The sequence below is a fragment of the Pagrus major genome, chromosome 6, assembly GCF_040436345.1.
Source record: "Pagrus major chromosome 6, Pma_NU_1.0".
Lineage (NCBI taxonomy): Eukaryota > Metazoa > Chordata > Actinopteri > Spariformes > Sparidae > Pagrus > Pagrus major.
The window spans coordinates 17,873,168-17,895,379 of NC_133220.1; the positions used below are offsets into that span (position 1 = coordinate 17,873,168).

Sequence of the window (22,212 nt, forward strand, 5' to 3'; positions counted from 1 at the left end):
ACTTCCTATATATAGTGGATGATTAAGCAGGAAGGGGAAGCCAATTACTGGCATTTGAATGACCGCATGAGAGGGCTCTTATGCATTTATCACGACGTTTGTCTGAGACAGTGGATACACGGTCTAAAATAGAATACTGCTGCACATGGAGGCTGGTTATCAAATCTCGTTCAAGAATTGATATTGATTTCGTATTCATTAATATAAATTACTGTCGTAAAAGTTTAACATTATGTTTCATGAAAATAGTAGCATTTTAAAGCACTCACCTATGTGCTTCATAACAACTCATGTCCAACTGTTTGTGCTGTTTGTGATTTTGAGAGATAATATATGCCAAATCATGCCCCGTGCTTTTTGCTGATCCCATACACAGCCCTTTTGCAGCATCTTTTATACATACAATTCTCGGTTTACCCAGCTGCATATCCTCCAGAGCGTTCTGTGCTGTAGAATTTTGCAGGGCTCAGTGGAATTTCTATCAACTTTCAGGAGCACAAATCTTTTGTTCAGAAATGACTTCTGCTGCAGGAATATTGACCACGGCCACAATGTTTGTGACGCTCACAGATAGTCTTTTATGAACCTGTAATTCATTTCTCCAAGCACGCATAGGACACATTGATTCCACAGTATCTGTAATGTGTAGTCATTACAGCACGCGGCAGGAGATCATTCATGGCAATCAATGGCCACAAATTTGCCCCATTGAGAAGTTACAGCCCGGTAGGTAGCCAGAAATGATGATTGAGGTCCGCGCCTGCTGGTACCTGTGCTGTGAACGTTTTTTGCAAACACTGTGCTCCATTTGTGAGCAGTCAGCTGCTGGCAAGTGGCTACAAATGCAGTCCTGCGTGATATATTCAACTCACATATAGTAATAAACGCTCTTAAATTTGCTTCGGTAGCCATTTTCTCCTTCTTTCCTTCTAGCTGGGGGCCTTCTACAACATCTTAACAACAGAGCAACAGGACCACGTCAAGTCCGTCGAGTACCTGACGAACAACTTCCGGCCCCTGCAGGACCTCAACAACAGGAAAATCTTTAAGTCGGCTGTAAAAGATGCATGGCAGAAAGATTTAACTGAACTGGTGGGAAGCCCTCATAGCACTGAGGCTTCAAGAGGTAAACATTTTTACTGTATTGTGTCAAATTCTCTGTATTGTTTACGTTATAGCACTCCTGCTTTAACCCAGCGACAGAGAGACGCCATGCTAAACTATGATTTCCGTAACTGTTCAGGGGAAGGGGTTTTGTGCTCCACACTGGCCCCCATAGTGAGGTGGCCAAACTGTTGTAAATATTGGTCAATGATGCCCTCCATACTAACTTATTAATGCATTAAAATAACATGTTATTAAACTTAAATTTAAATGGGATTACTATTATCGCAGGAACCCCAAGTGTCCTAAAATACTGTTTAAGTCCTAATCGAGGTTCCAGGATCCTCTTGTGATTTGTCGGAGATGTTATTCATGGTCTCAGTCTCATGTGAATCTGCGATGTGCATACATACTATCTCCATACTATTCTTTTTTGTCCACAAAGACTTTTCAGGTTTTCAGCGCTTTTTTTCTTTCCGGTCAAAAATATTGGGACTGCAATGAATAATTCAATGAAATCTTTTATAGTATTTGAGGACCAAATTCAGGAAACTCATCTAGCAGCTCTGCCTGGAGACCCATTCGTAGGGACCCAGCTTAAATCAGTGGGTCAGGAAATATAATGGGACCGCAGAAGGTAATCTTTTTTTTCTTTTTTAGTGGGGTAAAAATTACTGACGGAGCACAATCTGAATAATAGGTAGTGATTAAAATTTCAGGAGATTTTTGGATAAAGCTTATAGTGCACATGTCATTTTCCCATTTTTATAACTCATTCTTATATCAAAGAACATATTAATACAAAGCACAGACCTCATGCAGGCCTTTGATTAGAGTATTTTTGTTCCTCTTTCTCTTTTATGTGTGCATCTTGCGCCACTTGCTTTAACAGAACCGTACAGGAACTATGGAGACTAATGAGAAAGGCTGCTGCGCCTTAAAGTGGTGTTGTTGGTGTCTGGCGGGGAGAATTGATTGGGAATGCTTGTGATGAAGTTGGAGCACTCTAACAAGGCCGATCAGCAATCATCATTAATATGTGGCACAGCTAAAATAGACCCATACAAATTAAGTTGTGAAATTGCTTTTGTGGCATGTCAGTAGGCAGAATGAATGTGGACCAGTGTTTTTTTTCACCGCTTCCCCTCGCTCTTGCTCGTTTTCCCTTTGTGCCTCTTGCATTTCTATTTCACTGTGTTAAAATGTAAGAATACATACTTAGTGGGAGGCGCTGGGAGTGTCAGTCTTATCGTCAGCGCTGACATCTGTCAAGGTTGTGTGAGGGGGATATTTAATCTGTGCGCAGTAAATGACGGCTTTCCTTGTAAATGTTGTGAGGGCCAGGGCCACACCTTGGCTGAATATTCCATTAGTGTGGCCATGAAAGTTGTTCGTCCATTAAGGATGCATAGCTAACCTTTACAGATGCAAAGCGCAGGTTGCAGATCCATGTGTGTGGTGCAGAGTTATTGCTGGTCCAGAAATGATGCCAAGATATATATAGGGCAATATTTATTTTATTGTTTGTGTCTGCTTTAAAACTTAACATCTGCATGAGTTCAAATTATAAAGCTCTATCTCTCTGTGTGTGCAGGCCTTTCTCTGAAGTTGAGACCAGATTTAGCTCAGCTCTATTTAGAATTTGGTTAGTTAATGGTGGTATTGTCCATGAGGCTGCAACAAAACAGGGAGCAGCATGGACTCACTGGAGAAATCGCTAACTGCTGCCAACTGTAGCTGCCTTAGCTAGTTAGCTCAGTCAGACGCGCAGCTAGTGGTTCAGACTGGGAACTCAGGGACCAGGGGGGTTTTTGGTGTTTACACCACTAGCACAGAAGCGTTGGACTGGAACGGGCTATCGTAGCATGCTAACTACAGAGGATATCTCTGCAACACTATTCACAGACATCATAATGTCAAAACTGCTATTTATTCACATTCTGTTGATAATTGTCGTTAATTTTTTTGAACGTTTTCAACTAAAATTCATACATATTGCCCCTTTTTAAGTATTTCTTGATTAGTGGATTAATTGTTTTGTCTATTAAATCAGTAAATATAAAATATCAAAGATGGTGAAAAATGCATGTATTGTCCACCTTAACAGTACAAATCTAAAATCTATTCCATGTCCAATTTAATGAAAGGGAGAAAAGCAGAAAATCCTCACAATGCAGAACCTGGAACCAATGACTGTTTGGCATTTTTGCTCAAATGACTCAAACAACAATCAGTCATCTGACCACTTGCCGCTTTATTTTCTCTCTGTCAACTAATCAATAATCCAGACGTCATTCTTAACACAGTCTGATATCGCAAGTGCGGTGGTTACCATCCTAATATTTAGCCCTCAGATTACATTCATAACTTTCCCACCAATTATTTATATTCAGATCCGTCAATCTTTGTGTTTTCAATTAAACTGTTGTTTTTCCCATCATTCTGATGCCTGCACACAGCCCCCTTTAAAACGTAATGTACAGCCTTGAGAGGAGAGAAGCAGTGAAACTTGACAACAGTCAATTCATTCTCTTTATGGTAGAAGCTGCCAGGAGAAAGATTCATGTTCTGCTCTGAGTGGTATTGCAGGCTGAGGTAAAACCACTATGAGGCTTATTTTGGAAGGTTACAGTGTGTGTATTCACAGAAAAATAATAGGATTTTCCAGAGAGTCAGTAGCATGTTAAGTAATTCTACCAGTGATGAAACATTAGGGTGCTATTCACCATTTTATTCATACTGTGTCACAGCTGACGATTTTGTTTTTACCCAAACCTGTGATGGAGTAACAAAATTCCATTTGCATCCAAATTTGAAATGGATAGTAGAGCTGCAAGGATTAATCCATCGACAGAAAATTAAATTTTAAAGGTTTAGTCATTTTTTTAAATGTCAGGATTTGCTGCTTTTCTTTGTCATTTATGATAGCAAACAAAGACTCTTTGGCTTTTGGGCTGTTGGTTGGAGTAAAAGAAGCTTTGTGCTCTGGGTGTTTAGATAATAATAATAATAAAACTTTATTTACTGTGTTTTGTCTCTTCTTTTAGCCAATAAAGTACCCTCAAAATACGAGTGTAGGGCGATGGAGAGTCTGTAACCATAACTGCAAAAAAAAAAGTGTAAGAAAAGAACAATTTCTATCAACTACTCAGTTATTAGTGAAAAGGCAACCAAACTAACTCATAAACAAAAGATGCACAAGGCCGAATATCTTCGTTGGATTATTCAGACGACATTATCATACATGTATTATAAACACAATAACAATATTTCATCTTTCACTTTCATGGTCATCGTGATTATTGTGTTATGTTTTTTTGAAAAGATTTTCATAAAACAAACATCTGCCTTCGAGCGATGAAGTTTGTAATTAGTACAGAGAAAATAAGAATTATAACCCTGTTATATTTCAAGGTGCAGGGCATGTGTTGATAAGAGGGTGTATCTTGTTGATCTGCAGCTGCTGTTGATTTCAGTGTTGATGGTGAAAAAGGTGTTGACTTTCATGACAGTAATGATTCAGGCAGTGAAATCACGGTGATGTCTTCAGCTGCTGTTGAGCTACTGAGGTTGACAACGGACATCCAACGGGTTATAATACATTTCACACCTGTCACACCTCATCAACACTCTGAGATATTTCTGCTATTGTTTTTTCTCCCATGTGCCCCTCTGACTGATTTCCTTCCACCTTGTCTGCCTTTCACATATGGTGCATAATTTGCACCATAGCTTCACTGTGTAAATGGAGAAAGCTGTGGTGACAATTTCAATTTAACAGAAACCCTGCATGCACGTAATCAGATGACACTGGTTCCTGATTGCTGTTGCCCCGATGTGTTGAGAAGCATGTCTATATTGTCCCTTACTCATACTGACAGATCCCTGTGTAAATACCCATGCTGCAGCCTACACTGCCACCTTGAGGCCGACACGCAGCTTTTGTTTCATCCTCCCCATGCATCCTGTTTAATGTTGCACAGGCGGGAACTTGCAATATAGGCAGGAAGTTGCAGTATTATCTGTACCACATGTGGCGTGGAGAAGACACAACTGTCCAGATTGACAATCTCCACCGACATCCTGACCCCAGTCAGGCCTCCAGGAGCGTTATTGTTATTGAGTTACTGTATTATCTTGCACCTTTAGAGGTCTCTCAAGAGTAGAGATGACTTTGAGTCAAGTCAGCAGCGGACAGTAATAATAGGCTTGTTAAAAGGCAAGCTGCATTCTGCCCACACACATCAACAGAGACAAATACATGTGGTCAAACAGTCCTCCCAACCACAGCCTTTCATTTTCACCCAGTTGCATTCAGATAGTGAAACACTGTTTTTTTATTAGTCATTTTTCTTCTCATGCTGGTCCTTTATCTGTCTTCTTTCTGGTATTTCAGTGTGCAGCAGTGCCCCAGTGAGCATGAAAATCCAGCCGCTGAACCAAACAGCGTTGATGGTGAGCTGGGAACGCCCTCTGACCGTCTACCACCCACCCATCACCAGTTACATGGTCTCCTACAGCTGGGTGAAACGTGATGTCGCTGATGAGAAGACCTTCACCAAGACGGGAGACCAGAGCATGGTGAGTGTGGCTATCAGCTGCACTAACAGCTGATCAATACCAGGCCAAAGTGGTTTGCCAGAACTGTCTACATTATTTTTCTTTTATCAAGATGGATGTGGTCCACACAGCTCTGATTGGTCTGTCTCAGATGTATCTGTTCGGATCAGAGGGTGGCTGCATTACTGACAGTGTGCAGAGGAGGTGACAGGTTGTGATGAACCCTGCGTGTGTGTGGCTGTTGGATGATATGAGGGCCTAGACGCGCTCATGTCACTCACCTGTCTAAGAATAGACAATTGGGACTCTCACATTGACGCATCTAACTGTAATGTATTGACAGACGCACCTTTGGGCTTTTCTGTTAATTTATTCAGTATATTATAGGCTCAAAGATTCAGCAGCTCGTAGCAAAAAGTAATTCAGAAAAAGAGCCAAATAAATCAAATAATATGCTTTGAAAAGTAATTTAAAAAAATCCCGTCTATATTCCGGCAGTGGAGGCAGCTCTTTGAACAAAAACTGTCTTCTTTCAGTAACCAGTGCAGGCAGCTGTGCAAGTGTAGTCTTTTAGATCTCAGTGAAGTTTCTGACATCAGTGATCATACATTTCTGCTCGTGTGCCTTAAGCATCAAGTTACCACTTCAGTTCTCGCTGTGTCTCTCCAACAGAGCATTCAATGTCTCTACAGAAATATATCCTCCCCCTGCAGGAGGCTACACCCTACAGGGCTGTTCTTTTTTCACACTATATATTCTTCTCCCCAGTCACATATCTTTCCATTTGTGGGAACCCAACACCCAGCTGTGCATCTCCTTAAAGCCCACTGACCCCCAGCTGTCTTGGTAGTGTGCATGACTGCCTCTGTAGACATAAACAGTTCAGGGGCAAAAACACATTCACCAACCAGATCTGAGACCCGGGATCAGTTCCCCGATGGCAATACTGCCTCCAGCCTGGTCATGTGTTCCAGTAAACACAGTTGTCATCGTCATGGGTGGGAAGCTGGTGAGGGATCATGCGTTGTTGCTGCGTAAGTGACTTCTACTGGTTGACTGGAGCAACTGCACAGGAAATTATATAAACCTTTACACATATTACATCACCCCTTCCTTCTAATGCTTAGAAACGAGTTAATGCATTAGCTAATGACCCCCCAGTAATGTGTTTAACCCTCACTGTGCTGAGTGATGTATGTGCAGAGTTTGACACTAAAAGCTGTTGGCTCATTCATCTTTTCAGATCCTACAAGATGAATTTGTGACATTAGACAAGAGCGATGTAAAAGCTTTCAGTGAATGAGGAGACAACTTAAAGTCTCCATGAAACAACTAAGAGAATGCTAGTTGCTTCGGCATAGTTACGTGTTTCCAATAAAACCAACGGCACCAATAACCTGGAACGTATGAAAAACACCTACGAGAAGATGGAGGCTTGTGTGTAAAAGGGAATACCATACTGAGGTTGATTGGAACCTACCAGGAAACTCCATTAATTACCTCGGCCTCGGGCCCCGTTTCAGAGGGGTTCATTGAGAAGCTACTGGTTATTATCAGTTTGTTAGCAGTTGCTTCAGTAACAAGTAAAGCTATCTGTCAAGAGCAGCCTGAGGCCAGCAGACAACCAGACAACCAGAAAATATTTTCTAAAATATTTTCTCCATAAAACATGACCCAGTGTCACCCAAATCAGTGAATAAAGTGGTGTTTTTGTAAAGTAGTCCGGGACATCTGCTCACTAGCAACACACTGCTCTGGCGACGTTCTTTATATATATATATATATATATATATATATATATATATATATATATATATATATATATATATATATATATATATATACATATATACACATATATATACATATATATATATATATATATATATATATATATATATATATATATACATCCATGGCAGCGTTATAAAATAGAGAAAGTGTTTATTGGACAAAAAATGAACATACGCCCCCTAGTGCAGGATGAGTCATCATCAAATTTTTTTATGATTTTCCCAGAAGTTACAAATACTAAGATACCATTTAAAAATACCTTTAAAATGGCTTTTTTTTTGCCACTGCTAAACGGTCACTGGTGTTAAGGTGATAAAAACACTTAAACAGTGATTTTGACTTCATGGGAACTTTAAGCTTAGCTTGCTAACTGCTGGCAGATGCAGGCGCCGTTGTGACCAGCAAGAGAAGCGACTGTTTGAAAAGAAAGATGGCAGCTTCTCAAGAGGTTAGATGCTCTTGTGACATCTTTTATATCAGAACTGGTGAGAATTTTCAGTGAGGAAGAGCAAAGAACGGCACTGGAGGCTTTGCTCCATGGAAAAGATGTTTTTGCTCTTCCCTCAACTGGCTTTGACAAGAGTTTGATTAACCAACAGGCTCAGCTGGTGGCATCAATCTACTACTGTTGATGTGATTGGTGGAAGTTAGCCCGTGATACGGTGATAGACAGATGGTTCGTCCAGTCACCAGCCAAGTATTTTCTTAAAGTTGCTTGCCCTTCTCCAAACTGTTTCTGGTGACGCCTTTCCAGATGGTTCTGTGTCAAAAACCATCTGGCTCGTCAGGTTTGTGTTAAGCAGTTGAACTTCGTTGAACAATATCTGAGAGTAGATTTAATTAATGATTGACGTATCTTGTGGGGGAAAAAAAAAACATATCAGACACCTTGTTATTCCATGAATCTTATTGTTGTGTCTTAAAAGCAGCCTGGGGGCATCTTTAACTTACAAACTAGTTGGTGAAGGTCAAAGACTTGACAAGCAGGTTGAAATGAATATGCAATCAGGCCTTCTGCCGTCAAGAACTGCCTCACAAATGAAACTATCCTCAGATAAGTATATATATTAACATCTATATGCTCTCCTTTAGACTATTGTAGCTCCGTATCTCACATGCAGCATGTTCGGAAACCAGCCACAACACTTCTGTCTGATGTTAAACATAGAAACCATCTCGCTGCAATTTCAGTCTCCCTGTGCTGGTTACCTGCTACTTTCCGCATCCCCCCAGCTACATTTACTGACCTTTTAACTCCCCATCAGCCAGACTGCTCCCTGAGGTCCTCTGGCAGAGCCGTCATATCTCTACAGCCCAGTCTTCATTTTCTATCCTCTCTGGTCTTGACATGAGGCACAAGAAGGTAGAGCATTTGCTGTTATCCGCCATACTGTTGTATAACGTGCTTGAGAGGCGTCAAATCTGAAATAGAATAATTTCTAAAAAACCTGTATTTGAACTTTGAAGCCTTGCAAGCTGAAAGACCCAGAAGTTGACTGGTGAGACTTGATTTGGAGGCGTCTGTCTTAATTGTGTTTTAATATGAATTCTTTTGTTGATGTTTTAATGTAATATCTTTATGTTCTGTTAAAATGCGCAAGTTCATACATTTGTTGCAAATGGCTGACTGGAAGAGCAATGAATGTGTCCATGAGGTGCTCTATGTAGTTACACTCCATTAACACAGTCCATCAGTCGCTTTACTGACGGAAACAGTATTCTCTGCACTCCTCTCTCTGCTGTCAGTCTTTCTTATTTTGCCCACTTCATTTCCATTTCAATTTTCACTTTCTATCTCTGGACACCTTTTTATCAGAATTATTTTAGAAAAATACTAGCTCTCCAATACCGGAGGCAATCACCCATCCGCTCTGAGGGCCATTTTAATATAAGTACAGCCATCTGCAAACTGCACAACACAATTAAATTAGACAGGAATGGAGGTTTTTAAACCGCGTTGAACTTGTGGGTCATAGACTGTTGACAGAACAGCGGCTAAGCGTGGTTTATTTTCATTTTACCATGAATGAGTGGCATGGAGAGTTTTAAATGTCTTTTCATCTACCCATGCAGACTTTTTGTATGATGTGTTTGCAAGTAAGTGTGTATGTATGTGCATCTCTTTTCTCTTGCAGAAAGCAGTCATCACTAATGTCTCCCCTGATGTGCTGTACCTGTTCCGAGTGCAGGCGGTGTGTCAGCATGACCTGCGCAGTGATTTTAGTCAAACGCTGTTGTTCAGAGGTACCTGAATCATTTTTTCTTTCAGTCGTTTTGCCTGTCAGACTCCGGAAATGCATTTGTAAATGCTTCCTCGCTTTTCTGTTTTTCAGCAAATACAACAAGAATATTTGAAGGGTCTCGTATTGTGAAAACCGGGATGGTGAGTTGACCAGAAGATGGCAGTGCAAATGTATTTTTTGTCTCAGTTACGTTCAGGGTTTGATAATCACATTTTCTTTCCTCGTCAGCCCACGATATCTCCAGCGTCCTCGGCAGACATGGCTCCCATCAGTTCTGGTTCCTCCACTTGGACGTCCTCTGGCATCCACTTCTCCATTGTCTCCATGGCAACGGGGATGGGCCCCTCCTCGAGCGGCAGCCAGGCCACAGTGGCGTCAGTGGTGACGAGCACTTTGCTGGCAGGCCTGGGCGTAGGCGGCGGGGTCATCTCCTCTTTGCCAAGTTCTGTTTGGCCCACACAGGCGCCCCAAGCCACGCAGAACCCCACCCGTCAGTCCGTCCCGACCGCAAAGCCGAGCACTGAGCAGGCGGCGTCCCAGGGCCCCGACTCAGATGCCCCGTCCGAGGAGAAACAGGCTGCAAGTGAGGGCGAGGATGAGGAGGAAAAGGAGGGGGAGAGAGAGGGAGAGCAGGAGGAGGAAGAGGAGGAGAAGAAGAGAAAGAACAAGACTGTACCTGATAATGAGGAAAGGCAAGCGAACAGCACCGTGGCCAAAGAGCCTCTAATCCCCACCCCCGCATCCACAGCCAAAGAGAAAGGAGAAGGAAAGCCGACAGTCAAAGGCACCACGATACCTGCAAGCACTGGCGACGATCAGCTGGTCAACGTAGACAAGAATCACACAGACGTAAATGCAGTCTCCACTCAGGAGCCTCGGAATGACAGTGCAGAGATGCAGATTCCCCAGAGCTCCACACTGGCTCCGAAGATCAGCAGCCTCTGGCCTTTTTCCGTCCACACTGGTGAGTGGTCGTCTCTCTCCCACACAGATATGACACAATAGGGTTTCCCTTTGTCTTCCAGCGTTAACATCCTTCCCAAACAGAAACATCCCATTTGCTATCTCAGCTATCATCCAAGACAAGGCTTCGCTCCAAAGCATAATTCTGTCAACACTACCAACAGTTAAGGAGCCCATATTAGGAGAACAAATAATTTGATTTAAGACAGTAACTACACTGGTTACCATCAAAGTCAAAGATAAAGCTCCGGGCTTTTGTGTCGCTACAACACAGAGGCCTGAAGGCAGAAGTGAGATATCTGCCATGGGGCTTCTGCCTCAAGGAATTCCTTTGAGTTTGTTTCAGGAGAGAGAGCGTTTATGATCCTTTTTCTACCATTATTTTATTGCCATTTTGCATGACTCAAGTTATGTATATAAGATTAATATTTCTGTTTTATCATGACAGACCTATAGGTTTATTATTATTGTAGCTACATATTTATCTCTTAACAGGCTCATGTTGGACTAGCATGGGTTCTGGTCTGCCAAGCCTTGACATTTTTCACATTGACAAGCTTTTTTTTTTTGAGACATTTTTATGAGTAAATGTGGAGAAAGGTATGACATTAGAAATATGACAGTGTAGGTTAAAGCCCCTATGTGTAGAATTGGGACATTTCCAACTTTGGTGACTCCCAGTGGTAGCATAAAAAAAGTATATTATGGCAGGCCACACTGCATACTAATAGACATTGTTTTGTGATTTTGTTTGAAGCTAGAAATGTAGGTACTTGGAAGGATCCTGCAAATATAAACACAGTGAAACAGGTCGGAAATTGTATTGTTTCTTCCCCAAAACTACATAGTGCACCTTTAAAGTTGGCAAATGAGTTAGTGTAGGCGAGTAGAATAATTTTAATGATGTATTTATTATGTATATATATATTCATTTATTTATTTATTTATTTATCATGTTACAGATAGGACCGTCTTGTCCAACGTGACCCGAACCCCTCACCCCGGGATGGGCAGGATGGTGTGGATCGTCCCCTTGGTGGTGGTGTCGGCTCTCACTCTGCTCTGCCTCATAATGCTGCTGATTGTGATGGTCTACTGGAGGTAAGTTCAACACACCTACCTTCATCAGAAGGGACATTTACTCCTTGTGCTTCATCTTAATAAGAGTGTCACTGATACCTCCCTCAGAGGTATGAAAAACGACTCCCCTCTGACCCACTCTGACCCCATCCATTCATGGATTCACACCCACATTTTGAATTAAGTGACACCTCTTCGTGCATGTCTGGATTTTTCCAGTCAGTCTGCTCTACGTTCAGACCCATCTAATTTGGATGTGTCTGTTTTATGTGTATGTATGCCTCAGTGTGCATCACTCCCAAACAGCCTGGTAGCAAGACTCGCCTGCACGTCGTACATCAGGCCCATCACCCACTGGGGTGAGGGTAAGGAGACCTGAAGGCCCTGCAGTGCCAGCAGGGGTCCCAGCTGTGTCTTCATCTGCTGGGCTAATTTCCAGCCACGCTATTGGAGCCCCAGTAATTACACGGGCCAGGCCACTGGCACATGTGGGATGGTTAATGAGTTACAAATAGCACTATGGACCATTTCCTCAGCTGGTCCCATGCATATTTATTGTCTGTAAAGAGTCTGTTTCTGGCCCACTGGCATTTTGTTTATTTTTACAGTCTGAGATTTTTTGGTAAATACTGAAAATGTGTTAAATGTATTTTATAAATTCTTTTCTAGGATATTTTGTAGGTGTGAGATCAGTTAATGCAAATGTTTATTGGCCAACAACACCTTACTCTGGCATTCTGTGGTGTCAGATGATAAAAGAGCGCTGTATAAATAACAGTCTGGTTATCAGCTCCATAGAGGTGTTTAAAAAACAGACAGTTGAAAACAAGATGACTGGAGCGGATTCAGTCGGTGGATAAATTACTGAGAGTTGAGGTATTTGAGTAGAAGAGCAGGGGGAGCTTTGAGATTAGAAATGGCCATCACAGCTGTTGTTGTGACAACTCTGACAGTTCACCGACAATGGCTGCTTCCCCCGGGGAAAAGACCATGATGGAAGATGAAATCGACCCAATCACACTCTCTTTACTCCTCGTGCTCTGCTTAGTCTCTCTGGGTGACAGCGGAGCTATTAAAGGCAGTGAGTTTCTGTGCTCACAGATGTTTTGGTCATTAACAACTTAATATCACAATTCATTTGATTCATAAGTGTTTATTTAAAACGTGATCAGTGGACCATCTTTTGAAGTGTAATACCCTCATTTTAAGCTTGTTCATCACTGTTAATGTTAGATTATTATGAGTGAGTCTACAGTGGAATTAATTGCTGGCGTTACACTACACATCTGGAAGCTTCTGAGGCTCGAGGTGTTTGTTTAAAACTCACAGATGTTCAACTGAGTAAAAAAAAAAAAAACAACTAATTTTCTGTTTGTGACTGCTTATGTGGCTTTTAAATGGGAAGCCTCTCTCTTTTATTCATTTATTCATTTATTTATTTATTATTTATCTTTTTAACAACTGACATCCATTCAGAAAGCCTATTTAATCCCTGTTTTCATTCCCCCAAAGCCAACTATTCTTCTGAGACCATGGTAGAGAATCAGGGAGGAGGTGTCAACTGTGCTGGTTAGTTAGCTGCACCACATCTGCACCCACAGGGAGCCATTAGATTGGGAGGCTGTGACGCAAAGCAAGGGGGGGATCTCTCCTCCCTTTTTTGTTTTTACCCTTCCCTCTCTCTCTCTCTCTCTCTCTCTCTCTCTCTCTCTCTCTCTCTCCCTCTCTGTCTCTCTCTGTCTCTGTCTCTCTTTCTATATAATTTAGATGCAGTGAAGCATTTTTTTTTTACATTTATTTTGCTCCGTCTCTCTTAAAGAATGACAAGCATCTGCTCCCTCCTCTGCATCAAGTACAGGTAGGATTTAAACCTGGGAAATGCTGGCACTGGGGTTAAACATGGGTCTTATATGCATTCATTAGTATACATTGTGTGTGTGTGAGGAGGGGGTGGAGGCTGGAGAGGATTTGCAAGGTGTTCAGGAACTCAGGATTCCTCTCTTACTCAAAAAGTAAGGAATTTAAATTTTCTGTTTAGAATCAGATTTTTTTTTAGCCTATAACAACTATACAATTCATCTTATTTACAAAGCTGTAACCTCTGAAATAATTCTCTAAAGATCATGACTTGAATACATCCCTGAGCTGTGGACCTTGGACTGTTTAAAATTTGGGTGGGATGGTCCAACAGAGGGTGCATAACGTGTGGCTAACGAAACAGGAGCAATTACCTATGGATTACTAATGACGGTCAAAAGTTTCTGGTTCCAACTTTGTCAATATGTTTGTGCACTGGGCTGTTTTGTCTCGCCACTGTTGCCAAGTGCTTGGTCATGGGGGAGCAAGCACTTGGCAACAGTGTTGGGTCTCCAAATTAAAGGATTATGCTCTAAATGAAATGTATCATGAGATAAATTTTGTTGTGAATTGGCGCTTCATAAACGAAATTGACTTTTTCTTCCGAAAATGCACCTTTTAAGTTGATTTTGTTGTCGTCAAAGTGGAGTGGGACCTCTTGAAAGTGGCCCTGAAGAGAGTCTGTGTTTGGATTAGTTGTCTTCACTTTGAGTAAAGAGCTAAATTTGGCTCTGCGCTGTGTGTCGCTATGAGTTGTTTACCTGTTCCCTGTAGTCGGCTCAGACTGTGTTTCCAGGAGCCGCTGGCTTTGTGTGCGATCAGCTGTGTCTCAACTACTCTGGGGTTTTCATTAGCAGTTTTCTGCCATTACCATGTCATTCTATTCGGTTTTTAGATGCTGATGTTGACAGACCGGATCTGAGAACAATGGGATAACGACTCCCTAATAGACTTTACTGTGGCAGCTCAATGTGCATCTCTCTGTGTCCCTGTAGGAGATTTTTCCAGACAGCTCACTTCTATGTGGAGGAGAGCAGCTCTCCACGAGTGGTGGCCAATGAGAATATACCAGTCATCCCTATACCAGGTAAGCTGTATTTCCTTCATTGTATTAGAATATACAAATTGATGTTCAAATATCTATATCTATCAGTGATTTCCCAACCAAGTGCACTTGCGTTATACTTCATGGTACCTGTGTGACTTGGGGGGTATTCTGCAGTTGTTTTGTTGTACATGGAAGGATTGTGGGGCAGCTCAAGAAATTGGAAAAGAAAAATAGAAATTATGATTGGAATTTTTAAAAAAAAATGTTTATTTTTATCTTAAGTCAGAACACAATGTTTTAAGAGTGTGTGAAAACTTAGTTAGTCAAAAGAAATAAACAGTTAAAATGGCTAGCAAAAAGTAATAAAATAGTTAGCTAAAAGTAATAAACAGGTCAAATAGTTTGCTAAAAGTGATAAATAGTTAAAATAGTTTGCTAAAAGTGATACACAGTTAAAATAGTTTGCTGAAATTAATAAACAGTTAAAATAGTGAGCTAAAAGTGATAAACAGTTAAAATATTGAGTAAAACTTATGGATAATTGTGAAGTAGCTCAATGTAATGGATAAACATTTGATATAGTTAGCTTAAAGCAATGAATAAACCGTTAAAATGGTTAACTCAACGTAATGGATTAAAATATGTAACATTAATGAATAAATGGTAAGCTTAAAGTATTGGATATATGGTGAGATAAACGAATAAACATTTCAAGTAGTTTGCTTAGAGTAATGGATACATGGTTGAAATAAGTAATGGTGTTGAGGAAGGGGTAATTGAGTTCATTTAGCAGGACTGTAGGGGCATATTGTCAAAAAATACCATTTTAACCTTGAAAAATATGGTTTTAAGACCAGCATTGAGAACCAGAAATCTTGACTGACTTGAAGTGACCTGTTTTTGACCGATACTGGATACATCCACAGGCCACCATTAACTGTTCTCAAATGGTTTTCTCCGTCACCTTAATGTTTGCATTTGCACAGTTTCAGTTGATTTACATGTGAAGTGACTCCAGGAGCTGTAGGAGCAGTGTGACTGGAGTTTTGTGGCCTTTTTTGCCCCTGGCAGCAGAGAAGTGTCAGCTAGTCAATACTAGACTTTACTTTCAGTACAGTCGCTTAATGCTCAGGGACATTTCAAGGCTGTGATATCATAGTTAAAGAGTACAGCTGATGCTGGTATCGACTACACATTCATTAGGTTTTTATTGCCTGTCCTTTCCCTTTCCCTTTTATTCTTTTCTTCCTGCTCTTTTCTTTTTCTTTTACTCTCATTGAAACTCTGGCAGTTTCCTTACAGCACATATATTTTGAATGACTGAACATGTACTTGATTTAAGTTGACAATATGTAAGAAAATGAAATCAATAGAGCAGTGACTTTATGGGCTCAGAATTTGTGTTACTTATCTCCATATATTCTTAAAGGCAAAATGTTTAAAGTGGAAATTGGCAGAATTAGATTGCTGTTTAAAGTATTTACCTTGCCTATAGTGCTGTGGGACATGGAAGCATACATGTGAAGTATACTGTTTTATATCCTTTTCAGAATAATTGGGCCTAATCAGCCATACTTCATTTCAGTTTCTAGCTCCTAGAGCGACCTCACCCAGAACCGTTCTGATGAACTGATTAGACTGATACGTCTCTCACGAATACAGGGTAGGAAAGACATTTTGATAAATGGACACATTAAAAAACAAAATTCACCACCAACGCTGGAACCACTGAGGCAAGTAAGAGCCCTAAAGGCCCCAGCTGTTCGGGCGCATAAGTAAAAACATTGGCCAGTATCAGAAGAGATGACAGCTGGGTCCCCTGCACTATTGTCCCAGCGTGATTGTGACCGGCCTTATCTAAGATCCCTCATGTGTGATTTGGAGCAGCTTTGACTCAGATGAGACAGATGCTCCCTCGTATAAATGCTCAAAATACCAAATCTACCAAAAAATACTCAGAATACCTACATTTGTGATGGAGGTTTGTCTGTTAAAACAGCACAGGTTTTTTCTTTTCTATCTTTCCTTTTTTTTTCTTTTCGTTATTAGGAAATAGTATCAGATTGACTGAATTTGCTGCACAAATTGCTTTGGTTTCCATGTGTTTTTTGCCAAACACCCACAAATGTACACACATTATCCGTGAAACACACCCTGCTGTTGCACTAATGGACACTTTGCTACTTCTTCTGTGTTTTCTCCTGCAGATGACATGGAGGCCATACCCGTTAAGCACTTTGTTAAACACATCATGGAGCTCTATAAGAACAACCTTCAAGGTTTCTCTGAGGAGTTTGAGGTACGCTACCCAACACTTTAATGATGGTTTGTTTTTGATTTGTCAACTATGACAAAGGGGAGTTTTACAGCAGAGCTGTGTTGAGTTCGTTTGCACCATTAACTGGATAAAATATGGAAGGAGCTTCGGCGTCTGAAAAGTGAAGCCAAAGCAAAATTAATTTAATTCTGCATTCTTTCTGATAGCTAACATAGTCAGAAACCTCCACTGGTTTCAAAAAGAAGTCAGATTGTATGTAACCTTATGAGAAAGTTATCCTACTTCTCACTCGATTTATCCACTCAGTAAACTATATCCAAATGTATTATGGTCTCAATCCCTAGTTTCAAATCTTCTTCAATATGTCATGATGTTCATTTAGTTTGAATTAAATTATGGTCCCATGTAGATTGAAATAGGCAATAAAGTGAGGTTTGCTTTAGGGCATAGCTACCTTGTGATAGACATATCACTATCACGTCATGTCCTCGGGTTCTCGGTCAGATCCAATCAGGATATCTTGGCAAAACAATGGCAATGACAGACTTGAGGCTTCAACACAGTCGTTCCAGTGAGTGACATCACGGTGGGTTCACACTTGGTGCGCACAAAGGGAAAAAAAAAAATATATTGCTGCTTTTTTGTTCGACTCAACTTCATGTTCACATTGATTCATTACAAACTAATCAAAAGGAGAAAACATGAAGTCATACAACACATGACTGTTTATTAATGTTGAGCAAATAAAGAGATGATTGATAATTAAATGGTGACTGGATAGGTAGAATAATAGGAATACGGGAATAAAGAAGGCTTTTTATCATAATACTATTACGGGGGGGTTGGGGTTTCGAGATTGAATATCTTATGGGCATTCCAACACTGTCCATAGGAATTTGGTTTAGAGAACTTGCACAAATCATAAACAACAAGAATCCTACTTCATGTACAGTGACCACCACAGGACATAAAAGTAAATTATGAAATCAGTAAAAATAATTTAGTCACTGTGTGGTTGCTACATTTCACTCACTTTTTATGGTGCAGATCTGAATACTAAGTGAGACTACTTATCAAATTAGTAGACAAATTAGAGACAAATTACCTTGCTAATATCATAAAATCCAGTGTCCTCACCACAGTCTGATCGGAGGTGAACCCAGACTCCTTCTTATTAACACAGTCTTGGCCTGGTTGTCTGGTCAACACCACGACGTTCCAATTACAGCTTTCACACCAGTCTAAAAGAACCAAACCAAACAGCACATGCACCAACATTTGTTTGACCTGAACTAAAAAAAAGCTAGGTGTGAAAGACCCTAAGACTGCAGAACACACAAAAGCACATTTGTTTTCTTTTCTCTGGTATTAACTTAGTACTGATAGCCTGTTCAGCAAAGTTCATCTCCCCTTCTACTGTGCACATGTTGTCTCCAAATATGCCCAGGTCTGAGCAGTGGTTAAAGATTATTTTATGCGTGTGTTTGTGTGCAGCGTTGCTAATTTTGAGCAGATGGTTGAGAGAAAGACGGAGAGAAAGATCAAGAGAGACAGAGGTTAATTAGAGAGGGTCTGTCTGTTGGTTGACTGGACGGGAACACATTGTCTGAGTAAGCAGGTTAAGAAATGAGGCAAAAGCTTCACCCCCAGAGGATTCCTTCTAATTGGGGTCATTTGATGTGAAGCTTGTGTGCATAATTTTCAAATGCAGCACAATGAAGCTGTGTTGAAAATGATTGTTGTATTTTAGAGGTGAGCGGGTGCATTGTGGTATGGTGAAGAAAATGAGAAGAAGAAGACCATCCTACTGGAGGCCAGAGATCGAGCCCCAGTGGCAGAAAGCATCTGCTATACTGAAGTGTCCTTGACCAAAATGCTGAATTTATGCTGGAGGTTCTGCTTTGCAGTCCATCCTGAACTCTGTGCTCCTGCTGCAGGGGGCGAGTTGGGAGAAAGACCAATAGTATCATAAAAACTTAAATCTACGAAATCACTAAAACATTTTAAGTAAATATCACTCTCTTAGAGAGGATAAATCCATTGTGTCTTCTATTAAATAAAAATCGATCTGTCTATTTTCTTTCCCTCTCCAGGAGGTCCAACGCTCCACAGCCGACCTGAAAATCACAGCAGAACATTCAAATCATCCTGACAACAAGCACAAAAACAGATACATCAACATCGTGGCCTGTGAGTCAGCTGTAAAATCTGATTAGGATGTTTGCTGCTGCGGGATCCAATAATGTTTTTATAACATGTTTTCATCCTGTTAATAATTCACACAAACATGTCAACGCTCTCCCTAGATGACCACAGCAGGGTGAAATTACGAGCGCTGGCGGGGAAGGATGCCAAACACTCGGATTACATCAATGCCAACTATGTGGATGTAAGTTTTACCAGCCACTTGACATGTTCGGCTTTTTTTCTTTCAGATTGTGGTTTGTTTTGGGGTTTTTTTGTTTTTGAAATGTTGTGAAATTCACATGAATGTTTGAATGAAACAAAAGAGATGCCTTGCTGACATCGTTGTTGAACATATTAAGTGAGGAATCAGCAACATACGGGGCAAAAAATGGGGATCTAGTTTCAAAAATATTGATTAATATATAATTATTTACAGTTTCTGTCAGCTGAAGGAGTGGATTTCATGACCAACCAATGTCTTGCATCAGTAAACCATCATGTCAGCTATATCAGGGGTGGTGGGAAATTTATACAGTATTGATTGCATCTTACCAGCAAATATATTCCACCACTCTCCTGTTTCAGGGCTACAATCGGCCCAGAGCTTATATAGCTGCCCAGGGGCCTCTCAAGTCCACATTTGAGGACTTTTGGAGGATGATTTGGGAGCAGAACACCGGAATCATCATCATGATCACCAACCTGGTGGAAAAAGGCCGAGTAGGTTTACTGGAATCATTCGCAGACATACAAATAGAAAACAAATCCCTCACGGAGATGATTGTGTTTCAGATGTTGTCAATCATTCCTTGTGTCTGTTGTGTCCTTACAGAGGAAATGTGACCAGTACTGGCCAATGGAGAACAGCGAGCAGTATGGAAACATTGTGGTGACGCTGAAAGGCACCAAAGTGCACGCCTGCTACACACTGCGGCGTTTTCTTATAAGGAACACTAAAGTTAAAAAGGTAACTAAAGGGTATGGTGGATATTCGAGTATAGTAGGCTATTTGAGATTGTACATCGACGGACCTGATGTTACATTGTCTATATTTAGAAAGACACAAACTGACATTGATATTACAGTCAATGAAATGGAAAGACAAATATGGCTGCTGACAGTGTTTTTTTAATAAAAACAGCATTATCCAGGAGGATTCTGTGAAGAGTGTTCATGTTTACCTCGCCTTGTTCATAGCAAGGAACCCATAAAACCTTTTAAAGGTTCCCTGGTTCATAGTATTTTCTGCAACTAATCAATCAGCCACAGAGTATACAACCTGCTTCCTGTTTACAACCGCACGCTCCTGCCCAGTGCACATGAATAGTAATGTGATGTGCATTTTCAGGTGTGTTGTATAGATGAAGAATATTTCTGAAACTGTGCTAAAATGCTTGTCTGGCTGGAGATTGTTTCTGTTTTAAAAAATACCGTTGTACATGTGGACTAGGCCTAAACTATACTCAATCTCTACTTAAAACAACAGATGCAGCCGGTCCATGATAGCTGCCTTCATGTACAGTAAATGAGGAGTCTGCATTGTGTTCTCACCAGGCTCACACGTCTGTCTGCTCTCATGTTTAGGGTCAGAAGGGGAACCCTAAAGGGAAGCTAAATGAGCGCATCATAGTCCAGTATCACTACACTCAGTGGCCTGACATGGGAGTACCAGAGTACACCCTCCCTGTCCTCACCTTCATCAACCGCTCGTCAGCAGCCCGCACCGCAGACATGGGCCCTGTCCTGGTGCACTGCAGGTACAGCTCTTATTACCGAGCCCCTGGCTCGAATCAATGTTGCTTATGACTGCTCGACTCTCATATTTGCTTAACAGCTCCCTCTGTGGGCCTGCCATTATGCTCATATTGCTTTGTGCTCTGCTCCTCAGTGCAGGGGTTGGCCGCACAGGAACATACATCGTCATCGACAGCATGCTTCAACAGATCAAGGACAAAAGCACAGTCAGCGTCCTGGATTTTCTCAAACATATCCGCACACAACGCAACTACCTGGTTCAGACTGAGGTAAGATTTTGCGTAAATCATCCCTGGCTGGAGTATTTAGAGTATATCAATAAAACAATGTAAATGTTTAAATTGAGGCTTTGTGTGTCTTTCTACAAATATCTCCCCCAATATCTTTTTCCCCCACTTTCTTTCTCTGAGCCATGTCTTTTTCTGTATTTCTCTTATGGAGATCCAGGGTGTCAAAATGGAACAAAGACAAAGATATTCATAAAAACACAACATATGAACATGTGCAGACAAAATACTGTAATAATTAAGTTATGAAATAACCAATCAAATTGCTTAAACTTAAATTATATTATTATAGAAAATTATGATTAGGACATTTTAGTTTATCAGGCTTCTATTCACAATAAGTGTCACACACAGTGATTGAAAGTATGTAAACGTATGATTACTCAAGTACTGTACTTAAGGTGAAGCTTTAAGGGAATTGTACTTGACTCGAATGCTTGTTATGCAGACACAAATTAATAAAAAATCTCTCTTCGTTTTCGCAACTGAATAAACAGAATAAACAAACTGACCTTAAAGGACAACACTGTTTCATACTGTTGTACTTTGTTTTATATTTGGCGGACCTTGCCACTTTTCAAGCTTCAGCGTTCTGGGGACCTTATTTTCCTCTGAGAACAGCTTGTTTATTCAGTTGTGGAAAAAATTAATATTTCTGAGTTTGTATTATTTCCTCCTGAACTACATATTGCCCCTTTTAAACAAAGTGATGTACACATCAATGCATTCATAGTTAAAATCCAGTGGTTACTCATTATAAAATGACCACTTACTTTTGGTACTTTGACTATATTTTGATGCTAAAACGTGATGTACGTGATGTGTGAGTAAAATTAAGTATTTAGTATTTCTACACCGTGCTATTGCTAAATTGACTTCTAAATATTCCTCACGCCCTGATTGCAGGCCATTTTAATTTCAGTGTCTTATTTCACTTATTTCACAAAGCCTCTTTTCCAGTCATCATTTTATTTCATAATGCTACTTGTCACCACAGTCTTTGTGTGTCAGTCAAAGACAAACAGGCTGACAGGTTGTGATTGACTTTTGTTTCCC

At 40.7% G+C, this 22,212-nt stretch overlaps 1 protein-coding gene across 1 annotated transcript in view; it reads left to right on the top strand.

Annotated features, from left to right (window-relative positions):
• Positions 1–22,212, top strand: part of ca16b (carbonic anhydrase XVI b) — a 108,827-nt gene that overhangs the window by 80,459 nt on the left and 6,156 nt on the right. Inside the window, exons 8-21 of the mRNA XM_073468820.1 lie at positions 934–1,126; positions 5,501–5,685; positions 9,594–9,702; positions 9,792–9,841; positions 9,930–10,665; positions 11,627–11,765; positions 14,597–14,688; positions 16,857–16,948; positions 19,021–19,117; positions 19,234–19,316; positions 19,700–19,834; positions 19,947–20,081; positions 20,699–20,871; positions 21,003–21,138. Of these exons, the coding sequence (XP_073324921.1) occupies positions 934–1,126; positions 5,501–5,685; positions 9,594–9,702; positions 9,792–9,841; positions 9,930–10,665; positions 11,627–11,765; positions 14,597–14,688; positions 16,857–16,948; positions 19,021–19,117; positions 19,234–19,316; positions 19,700–19,834; positions 19,947–20,081; positions 20,699–20,871; positions 21,003–21,138 (2,355 nt within the window). The remainder of the gene's footprint in view (positions 1–933; positions 1,127–5,500; positions 5,686–9,593; positions 9,703–9,791; positions 9,842–9,929; positions 10,666–11,626; positions 11,766–14,596; positions 14,689–16,856; positions 16,949–19,020; positions 19,118–19,233; positions 19,317–19,699; positions 19,835–19,946; positions 20,082–20,698; positions 20,872–21,002; positions 21,139–22,212) is intronic.